The sequence below is a fragment of the Mirounga angustirostris genome, unplaced genomic scaffold (genome assembly GCF_029215605.1).
Source record: "Mirounga angustirostris isolate CCGP_5_RB_7025 unplaced genomic scaffold, mMirAng1.0.hap1 SCAF_9, whole genome shotgun sequence".
Taxonomy (NCBI): Eukaryota; Metazoa; Chordata; class Mammalia; order Carnivora; family Phocidae; genus Mirounga; species Mirounga angustirostris.
This window is the reverse complement of record NW_026991717.1, coordinates 70,453,424-70,465,048: the sequence shown is the minus strand read 5'-3', so window position 1 is coordinate 70,465,048 and position 11,625 is coordinate 70,453,424. Positions and strand designations below refer to the sequence as shown.

Genomic DNA, 11,625 nt, shown 5'->3' with positions numbered 1-11,625 from the left:
ATTTTTGATGTTGCTGTTGAAAGAAGTCTGATGTTAACCTGCAGAGGAAAAACCCTTCATATGTAATTTTTTTGGGGGGGGGGATACTATTTTTTCCTTAATAGTCAGTTAATTTCAGGGAATACAATACTTACAGATTTAAATATTTATTTTATCATAACTGTAATATTGCTTTCATCTAATAAGAAGAAGCAAGAGGACTTCTATCTCATTTCAAAGCTTATTATTAAAGCTATGTAAGGATAGACAGATAGATGGGTGGACCAAACTAGAGTGCAGAAACAGCCTCACACAAATGGTAAATTGATTTTTGTCAAAGATACTAATATAATTCACCAGGAAAGGAAAGTTTTAAATGATACCACAGAAATTGAAGATTAATATGGAAAATAATAAACTTGGGCCTCTGTCTCACTGCATACACAAAATGAATTTGAGTTGAATCATGGACCTAAATGTAGAAGTGGGAAATATAAAGTTTCTAGAAGAAAATATACAGTGTTTTCTTACATTGTTGGGATAAGCAATGATTTCTTAAACAGCACAAAAGAAGCTATAATCATAAAAAAGTGACAAATTGAACCTCAAAAAATTTTTAAAAATTACTTCTCATCAAAATACACCATTATGAAATTCATAAGCAAATCACACACTGGGAAGGAAATTTGGAATCTCATTTCTCTCTCTCTCTCTCCAAGTAAAAAATAGGCAAAATATTTAAATAGACGCTTCAGAAGATATACAAATAATTGAAAGCTCATGGGATGATCACATCACTTGTCATCTGGGAAATGGCCCAAAACATGATTATGTGTTCAGGCAGAGCACTCTCCACTACTCTGCAGAACAGCAAATCTCAGAAGGAAAAGAAAAATTGGTTTATCACATGCGTCCAGGAGCATATAACATCCTTGATTCGAGACACTGTCACCTAAATGACTCAGTTGCTCTACCACTCCTCAATGCTGCCTGGTCAGTGGATGAGAACTGTGGGACCCTGACAAAGTGGGTGTTTGGAGTATGGACTCTGGATTGGTTGGTGCCTTTGCTGGTGAGACATTAGCTATCTCTAGGAATTGGTTAACCCTGGTAGGGGCAGTCTCTCCAGAGTTGGCAAGGCCCCAAGATGTCAAAACATCAAAAATACAAAAAATAAAAAGGCATGATTAACATGCAACACCAGATGTTGGTGAGTTGGTGGAATGACTTGAACTCTTACACATTGCTGCTAGGAATTTAAAATAGTTCAACCACTTTGGAAAACTGGCAATTTCAGGTAGATTTAAACAGATATCTACCTTATGATCCAGTAATCCTACTTAGAAGTGTTTAGCCAAGAGAAATAAAGACACATGTCCACAAAGTGACTTTTATTAGAATACTCATGGAAACCTTACTCACTACCTGAGATCTGAAACAACCCAGATGCCCATAAGAGGATAAAAATAATAGAACCTTTGGATTATATACCTACAATGGAACATTATCCAGTAATAAAAAACAGCAGCTGCAGATAATGTAATAGAATATATGAACCTCAAAATCATAATGCTGAGTTAAAAAACCAGTTGAAATAGAATACATGTCATATGATTCTGTTTTCATAAAATCTGAGGAAACAAAAGTAATCCATGTTAGAAACTAGAAAGTGGTTGCTTACTATGATGATGGTTGCAGGGGAGGAAGACAAGGATCAACAAGCAACTTTTTGGAGCGATGGAAATATTCTACATCTTCTTTGGAAATATTCTACATCTTGGTTCCTTGAGTGTATACATCTGACAGAAGTTATTAAGTCTAACATATGTGCATTTTAATGAATACAAATTATATTTTAAGAAATATCAAAAATTGATGTTCATGCTTCTTTGTAAATACATATAATTTCTTAATGGACACAACAGAAATTAATATTATCTTTCTGTTGTGAGGTGTGGGGAGAAATGGACACGTGGAGGACTGAGATGTGAAGGAGATTTCTCATTGTACAAATTATTTTTTAACCTCTTTATTTTTGAAACATATGCATATATTATTTATTTTAAAAAGGACAAAAATTGAATATGTTTAAAGCAGAATGTCTGATTTCTAATCCTTATCTTTTCCAGTTATCTCCATATTTGTAAATTATACAACCATCCACACAATTATGCCATTCAAAAAATCCCAGGAATTATCTTTGCTTCCTCACCTCTCACATCCAGTCCATCAACAAGTCCCCTTGACTATTTCTCCAAAACACATCTTTGGCATACAATTGTCCCTCCATCTCCTGCCTAACTACCATCATTTCTTGTTTACAGTACTTTAAATACTCCCTAATTGGTCCCTTTGCTTCCACTCTTGCCTTCTAAACTCATTATTTACTAATAACCAGAATAATCTTTTAAAAATGTAAATCAGATATTGGCACTCTTCTGTTTATAACATCTCAAATAGAATGATGACCAGTTGCCATTTGATCTGTATCTGGTCCTTCATCTCTATCTTGCCTATGTTTTTGTTTTTGTTTTTTTCTATTTGGTTACTACTCTTTCACCACAGTGGCCTTTTTGCTTCATCTTCCTCCTTTCTGCTTCTCAGTTCACCATCCTCTTCCTGCTTCATGGCCTTCTATCAGCTCTTTCTTTAAATCTCTTGTTGATGTGACATATCATGTTGATTGTTTTGTGAATATTAAACCATCCTTGCATCCTGGGAATAAATCCCACTTGATTGTGGTATATGATTTTTTTAAATGTATTGTTGCATTATTGGATTCGGTTTGCCAGTATTTTGTTAGGATTTTTGCATCTATATTCATGAGAGATATTGGCCTTGACTTCTCTTTTCTGTGGTGTCTTTATCTGGTTTTAGTGTCTGGCCTCATAGAAGGATTTTAGAAGTTTTCTTCCTTTTCTATTTTTTTGGAATAGAGAAGAATAGGTATTAACTCTTCTTTAAATTTTTAGTAGAATTCATCTGTGAAACTGTCAGGTCCTGGACTTTTTTTGGGTGGGTAGTTTTTTGATTACCGATTCAATTTCATTGCTGGTAATGTTCAAAATTTCTATTCCTTCCTGCTTTAGTTTTGGTGCATTATATATTTTTAAGAATTTATCCATTTCTTCTAAGTTGTCTAATTTGTTGGCATATGGGTTTTCATAATATTCTGTTACAATCCTTTGTATTTCTGTGGTGTTGGTTGTTATTTCTCCTCTTCATTAGTGATTTTATTTATTTGGGTCCTTTCTCCCTCTCTCCCTCTCTTTTTGATGAGTCTGGCTAGAGGTTTATCAATTTTGTTGATCTTTTCAAAGAATCAATTTCTGGTTACATTGATCTGTTTTTGTTTTTTTTTTGTTTGTTTTTTTTTTTTAGTTTCTATATCATTTGTTTCTGCTCTAATCTTTATTACTTCCTTTCTTTTGCTGGGTTTGGTTTTGTTTATTTTTCTTTTTCTAGGTTCTTAAGGTGTTGGGTTATGTTGTTTATTTAAGATTTTTCTTACTTCTTGAGGTAGGCCTGTATTGCTATAAACTTCCCTCTTAAAATCACTTTTGCTACCTCCCAAGGATTTTGGACTGTTGTGTTTTCATTTTCATTTGTTTACATATAATTTGTGATTTCTTCTCTGATTTCTTGGTTGGCCCATTCCTTATTAGCATATAATTTAACCTCCATGTATTTATGGTCTTTCCAGATTTTTTCTTGTGGTTGATTTCTAGTTTTACAGTGTTTTGGTTGGAAAATATGCATGCTTTGACTGATTTTTTTGAATTTGCTGAGCCTTGTTTTGGGCCTAATATGTGGTCTATTCTGGAGAATGTTCTGTGTGCACTTGAAAAGAATGTGTACTCTGTTGTTTTAGGATGGAATGTTCTGAATATGTCTGTTAAATCCATCTGGTCCAGTGTGCCACTCAAAACTACTGTTTTCCTTGTTGATTCTCTGTTGGGATGATCTGTTCATCAATGTAACTGGGGTGTTAAAGCCCCTTACTATGATTGTATGAGGATGAAATGTCTTTGATTGTGCATTGTATTCTTTAAGAAAACATTTTATGTTTAGTATTTTAATTTTTTAAATAGTTTGAAAATCTTTCCTTTAAAACAAAATCAAATCTAAAATTTAAATTATGTTGCCTTCTACTACATGATTTTTAATTATTTTTCTTCTGCTTAATATTTAGTTGAAAAAGAAATAGTTCTTCATTATTGCTTTAGCAGAGCATAGGAATGAAAATAACAAATACCAAGGGTGTAATAGGATCTATTTGGGAGAGCATCCTCTCTTTACATGGAAGGACTATGGAAAGGAGACTTTGTGAGCATCATTTGTTTTATCTTTGCCTATCTTTTTGTCACCAGAAATGTGTTGAATCTAACATATTTACCACCTACTTGACCACAATTTTTTTTCTAGATGTAGCAATGATTTTTTTAATCAATTATACTATTTTTCTCTTTTTGAATTGCAGTGTAAAACATAATTTCCTGTGGCTTTCTACTCACTCAGACCTAATAAATATGCTTGCAATTCTATTGTCTCTGTCACTGATGGAATGTTGACTTTAAATCCCAGAAGTGATATAGTGTCTGTTTAACTGATTTGTATTTGGATATTTGTACCTAACAAATCTCAAGTCTAATCTTTGATTATATCTTGTTGGCATTCTAATAATTCCCATTGCAAGCATTCAATAGCTTTGTTAGCCTTCAAATTCCCAACGTACATTCTCCATTGCATCACAAATTGGCTGTGTATTTCAATGTGTAAGAAGCTCCTGTGTGAGATTTATTTAACAACAAGGGTAGGAATAATCAGTAATTGTTCCTTCCATTAGAAGGTGATGCCTGCTGTGTGAGAGTAGAGTTGGATTGCTAGAGATGTGTTTTTATCTTCATATTTATGAAGAATAGAAAGAAGGAATAGATGGAAACATATTACAATTCTTCAGGTGGGGCATTTACTGTCATGGAATGCAAAGGTCAGAATTATAGTAGAAATAAACTAATATATGAGGTCTGAATTCAGTGATACAGCAACACCTTTTATCTGTTCTCAACAATATATATCTAGTTCTTCTCAATATTTAAAATTACTTTATTGGGGATATACAAAGCCTTTGTTAAAATACCAGTTGTCTTGGGGATGTTAATACTTGGTGTTTAAATATACATATCACATATTAACTGAGAGAAGTGAGGGTTGTTAGATGGTAATGAATCCCATCTGTTAAAGAGTTAATAGAAGAACAGAAGTTTATGATAGAAAATAAGACACAAGATACAGAGGAAGAGCCTGCAGCTTTTACCTTAGAGGTATTTAAAGTTATCTTTTTTTTTTTTTTTTTTTAAGGAAGCCCAATGCTGGGCTCGATCCCAAGACTCTGGGATCATGATCTGAGCTGAAAGCTTAACTGACGGAGCCACCCAGGCACATCTCCCCCCACTTTTCTTGATGTCTTAAAGATAGCATCAATGTTTGAAAGACTATGAAATAACTACTGTATAATAGTGTGCCAGATGCACGCTACTTAGGAGTTAAGTAGAGAGGGATTTCTGATTCATTTTTTTTAGCAGCAGGTTTATGCACAGAAGGAATGATAAATATTGAAGCCAATGAATGCTTAAGCAAAAAAAGGAAGGAAGGAAAGAAGGAAGGAAGGAAGGAGAAGAAAGAAAAAGAAAGAAAGAAAGGAAGAAAGAAAGAAGAAAGAAAAAGAAAGAAAAGAAACAAAGAGAAAGAAAGAAAGAAAAAAGGAAAGGAAAGGAAAAGGAAGAAAACTGATTTGGATGGTGCCATTTGTAAATTTTTGTGCTTTAGTTTTGCTTGGAGACAATGTGTGTGTGTGATCATATATGTGCCTTTGTGATGTAAAGTACCTCTTCCATAATTTCCAATTTAGACTATACATGGAAACCTCTGTTACTAATTAAACTATTTAGGTTTAGACATACAAAAAGCAAGTATTTTCATGTTTTGAATAGATGTGCTGTTGTAAAAATTTCCTTTGGTTTCTTGATTTGGGATGCTTTTCTCTTCCTTCTTTCCCTCTTTCATTCTGTCTCATCTTACATTTAGTTAGTGGATCCTTCTTGCCCTCCTCTCCACACTCCATATTCCACAACACTATTTAAAAACGAGTGTGCCATGTAACTGAAAGCATGTGAAATATTATTTTTTTTCTTTTAAGATTTATTTATTTGAGAGAGAGAAATAGAGAGCATGAGTGGGAGGGGCAGAGGAAGAGAGGGAGAGAGAATCTCAAGAAGAGCACAAAGTCTGAGCACAAAGTCTGATGCAGGGCTTAATCTCATGACCCTGAGATCATGACTGGAACAGAAACCAAGTGTCAGATGCTTACCTGACTGTGCCACCCAGGAGCCCCTGTGAAATATTGTTTTAAATCACTAGTATTTGCTCCAGTTCAAATTTCTTCAAGCTTTTTAAATTTTTCATTTCAGTAATAAACCATTTTGAACATGCAAAGCAGTATCTATATTTTATTTGTATACTTTACATTCAATTACACCATGATTCTATATAAAGTATAGAGCTTTCAAAAATGGAACTTCAAAGAATCAGATATAATAATATATGTATATAAATTCTACTATTATTATTTTCATGCCAATAAATTATCATGTGTGTTGGGTGACCACATTCCCAATTTAGAGGTCACTGTACAGATAAGCCTTAGATCTTATATTCTCCAGAATGACCAGGATTTTTTTTATTTAGACCACATGGATGGGTTGATATTCTATAGGGGAAAAGGAAATATTTCAAATAAGCAGGTTTTTCTTTTTTAACTTTTTAAGTTAGCCTTCTTAAGGTATAATTTGCAGAGTAAATGTAACAATTTCTGTATAGTTTAGTAAATTTTGGTGAAAGAACAGACACTTGTAACCATTATAGTCAAGATATGGAACATTTCTGTCACTTTAAAAACTCTGCCATTCCTCTTTGCAATCAATCCCCACCTCAACTCCTATTCAGATAAAAACCTGAAGAACTTGATAACTGAGATTGATAGTTAAATAGAAGCAAAGAACTGAAGAAGCAGAAGAGTGTGGCTTCAAACCAAGGTGTTGGCAGATAGAAATGTAGAAGAAGGGCGCCTGGGTGGCTCAGTTGGTTAAGCGACTGCCTTTGGCTCAGGTCATGATCCTGGAGTCCCTGGATCGAGTCCCGCATTGGGCTCCCTGCTCGGCAGGGAGTCTGCTTCTCCCTCTGACCCTCCTCCCTCTCATGCTCTCTGTCTCTCATTCTCTCTGTCTCAAATAAATAAATAAAATCTTAAAAAAAAAAAAAAAGAAATGTAGAAGAATAATGGGTAGAAAAGATTTCTTAGGTTGTGGAGAAGTGATGGTGTAACAAATGTGGCACATACTGCTTTTACTTTGAATAGGACTATGATATAGATGCAAGAGATGGAAATAAACTCTCTGCTTCCTGATGTTCTGTAGGCAGAAGAGATGGAAAATGACAACAGAACAGTGGTGAAAGAATTCATCCTTCTTGGTCTGACCCAGTCTCGAGGTATTCAGCTCCTGGTCTTTGTGCTGATTTTAACTTTCTATCTCATCATCCTCCCTGGAAATTTCCTCATCATCCTTACCATCAGATCAGACCCTGGCCTCACAGCCCCACTCTACTTTTTTTTGGGCAACTTGGCCTTCCTGGATGCATCCTATTCCTTCATTGTAGCTCCCAGGATGCTGGTGGACTTTGTTTCTGAGAAGAAGATAATCTCCTATAGGGGTTGCATCACTCAGCTCTTTTTCTTGCACTTCCTTGGAGGAGGGGAAGGATTACTCCTTGTTGTGATGGCCTTTGACCGCTACATTGCCATCTGTCGGCCTTTACACTATTCAACTGTCATGAACCCTAGAGTTTGCTATGCCTTGCTGCTGGCTCTGTGGCTTGGAGGATTTATCCACTCCATTATCCAGGTGGCCCTCATCCTCCGTTTGCCCTTCTGTGGCCCAAACCAACTGGATAACTTCTTCTGTGATGTGCCACAGGTCATCAAGCTGGCCTGCACAGACACTTTTGTGGTGGAGCTTCTGATGGTCTTCAACAGTGGTCTGATGACCCTTCTGTGCTTTCTGGGGCTTTTGTCTTCCTATGCCATCATCCTCTGCCATGTACGTGGGTCTGCTTCTGAAGGGAAGACCAAAGCACTGTCCACATGCTCCACTCATGTCATTATTATACTTCTCATGTTTGGACCTGCCATCTTCATCTACACTCGCCCCTCCAGGGCCTTGCCAGCTGACAAGGTAGTTTCCTTCTTCCATACTGTGATCTTTCCATTAATGAACCCTGTGATTTATACCCTTCGCAACCAGGAAGTGAAAACTTCCATGAGGAGGTTATTGAGTCGGCATGTGGTCTGCTGAATAGATTTTATAATAGGAAATAAAGAAGAGGAAATTCTTGCTGTAAACCATACATTCATTTAACAAATATTGTTTTTCACTGAGTATAACCCATTTGTCAGGTACTATTGTAGGCAATGAGAGAGAGTTATGCATAATTAGGGAATAAACTTGGTATGCTTAAAGAATATGAAAAAAAGACCTGAGTATTTCTCAGTTGGAGTATGATGAATAATTGTGAGAGATTTAGGGGATAAATATGTTACTGTAAGGGTCAAATCACTAAGGGCTTTTAGGCTGAGATAAGGAGTTTTATTCTAATTGCTGTAAGAATACATGTTAATATTTTAAGCAAGAGAGTCACTCATCTGTAATTGTTTCTTGTATGGTTTAGAGCAACATCAAGATTCTGGGCAGAGATCAGTAAGTTGCAAAACACCATTAAGAGCCAAATGTTATTCTGCAGACTTGTTTTGAAAAAAGTTTCTCTCTCTCTCTCTATGTATATATATAAAATCAATTGATTGATTGATAGATATATTCCCCCACCCCAATTTGGTAAATGGATAGAAAGGAAAATAATTGGTTTTATAGAAAAATGTCATGAGATTATTTCATTGATTTTTTCAGAGCTTCATGATTACTACTAATGGATGTTTACAAATCCTTCCTGTATGTTAAACCTTGCCCTCAGTTGATTTCACTCATTATGATAATGATAGTTATTTGGTACCATAGCTCTATTGGAGATTACATAAACTACTCTAGTTATTTTAAATATAATGGGTTTTAGTGTGGGAAATTAAGTACTTGTAAAATCTTTTAAGTGATAGAAGACTATTTTTTATGCTAAGCATAAAAATGATTGCCAGAAAAACAGTATAAAACTAACGTGCCAAGTGATCTATCTCTGAAATAATCAGGGGAATAGGGAAACAAGAAGCCATTTTGCCAGCTACTGACTGAAAGACTATATCAATTAGCCATGGTCTGGGAACAGGAGGATGATATAGAATACCTTTAATGTTACTGCCTCTGTCTCCAATTAATTTTTTCTAAATTCAAGTTTTACATGAGTACATTTGATAGCCACAGTTTGGAGCCCTAGATGCAAAGGTCCTAGAAGAACCTGTTTATATGTTTTTAGCTTTATTGAAAAACAAAATAAAACAATGCCAAAAATAGTAGTAAAATGTAGGATAATAGTTTTACAACCTTGGAAGTGAGAAAGGCCAGGGAAGTATGATATAAAAATAGTAAGTGAAAAGAAAAATAGTTATATTTGACATGTCTAAAAATATATGTGTAGGTAAAATGTAAAAAACTAATGAAAATTTGCCTGCCACATATGGATATGCAGATTATTTTCTCTGTAATTATAGAGGCTTGCATGGATACTGAATTGAATTCCTCCCTACCCCAGAATGGTACAAGGGAGCATCCGTGCATAAAAATTATTAACTAAAAATTACTATAAATGATAAAAGATTAATTTATTTAATACACAAGGAATTTAATAAATGAGTATGAAACAGTTACATACCCAGAAGGTAACTGGAAATGGGCAATTGAAACTAATAGTTCATTAACAAAGAAAAAAATGGAAAAGCTTATAATATTATTCTCAAAAACATATCATGAGAATACAGAGCACTGATTGTGGTTAGCTTGTAGAAGAATGTTGTTCATGTATTATCAACAACAGAAAAGTGCAAAATAAAAATTATACATTTCTATGGGGCTTCTAAAGAGTGGGTGAAGCAAGGAAGCCTTATTACCGAGCTCCAGAGAGGGACAAAGCCCATCTAGATGAGCAGAGAGTTATGGCAGTTTTTATATCTGTAGGCAAGTTATCTAGTCTGGGTATGGGCGCATGGAGGAGTGATCCTACCATAGATTGAGATATTTGGTAGAGATGAGGAAAAAGCTCTAAGCTGTGGATAGACTGGAATCTGAAAAAGCCCCAACACAAAAATAAATAGCTCACTTTTATAAATTTCTCCCCCAACAACCACTGACACCTATACCAGTAATTTGCTCAGAAAGGGACAGTGGAGGAAGAAATGAAAATCAGAGGGGATTTGTACATTCTCAGCCATTATTGTAGTGCTTGGGTATTGATGTCTATAGAGTTGAATCATAAGGGAAACAAAAATATCTGAAGTGTGGTTCAAACTCCTCCTGGCTCCAAGTATCAGCAAGATAAAAGATCTTGCTGGCAGTTGGCAGATGTTGGAGGTAAAACTAATCTGAGCTAAGTTCAGTTTAATTAAAGATGATTCCAAGTCCCAGTTCAACTAGACCTATGAAGGAATCTGAAGATCAGATCCTCATTCTAACTTCTTTTTTATTTTTAAAAAGATTTTATTTATTTGTCAGAGAGAGAGCACAAGCAGGGGGAGCTGCCAGCAGAGGGAGAGGGAGAAGTAGGCTCCCTGCTGAACAAGGAGCCCGATGTGGGACTTGATCCCAGGACCCCGGAATCCTGACAGCCAAAGGCAGACCCTTAACCGACTGAGCCACCTGGGTGTCCCCCTCATTCTAACTTCTGGACAGAGGAAAAGGATTGAACTTTCTGAAGAACTAAGCAAAATAAAATTAAATACTATTCTTCATCTTCCATTGAATTCTTATTGGAAGTATTAAGAATATAATAAAAAATTAGGAACTATGCCAAGAAAATAAGACAAGGAAGAGAATCTCATAATTAATAGAAAAATATTGGTAGACAAAAACTACCAATATGGTTCAACTACTAGATGAACCATATGATGTAATTATCAAAGACTTCAGAAAACTTCTATAAATATATCAAATAAGTGATAAATGGATAAGTAGATGAGGATTTCAAGAGAGAAGTATGAACTCTGAGTATAAATGGATATGCTAGATTTGAAAACAACAATGTTTGAAATAAAAAGAAATGCTTTAGATGAGATGAATGAACAGCACCGTAGACAATGCAGACAGAATGACTAATGATGGTGAGGACAGGTTATTAGAAATAACCCAAGCTGAAGTACAGAATTAAAAGATTAAAAATATTAATAGTATTAATATACTTTGGGGCAATATCAGAAAGTAAAATATATATGTAATTGGGATTCCAGAAGAGGAGAGAGAGAATGGGAGAAGGAAAAGAAGTAACTGCCAACAAAAATAGTCTCAAAATGGTTGAAAGACCTAAATGTGAGACAGGAGTCCATCAAAATCCTAAAGGAGAACATAGGCAGCAACCTCTTCGACCTCAGCCGCA

General features: G+C 35.1%; 1 protein-coding gene across 1 annotated transcript; it reads left to right on the top strand.

The window, feature by feature from the left end:
* Positions 1-7,463: 7,463 nt before the first annotated feature.
* On the top strand, positions 7,464-8,390 carry LOC123842303 (olfactory receptor 4N4C). Its single transcript, XM_045871667.2, has one exon. The coding sequence runs from the start codon at positions 7,464-7,466 to the stop codon at positions 8,388-8,390; it is 927 nt and encodes a 308-aa protein (XP_045727623.2).
* Positions 8,391-11,625: the final 3,235 nt, after the last annotated feature.

Excerpts from the sequence above, each read along its gene's own strand:
- LOC123842303 (XM_045871667.2), top strand. The coding sequence starts at position 7,464 with ATGGAAAATGACAACAGAACAGTGGTGAAAGAATTCATCCTTCTTGGT.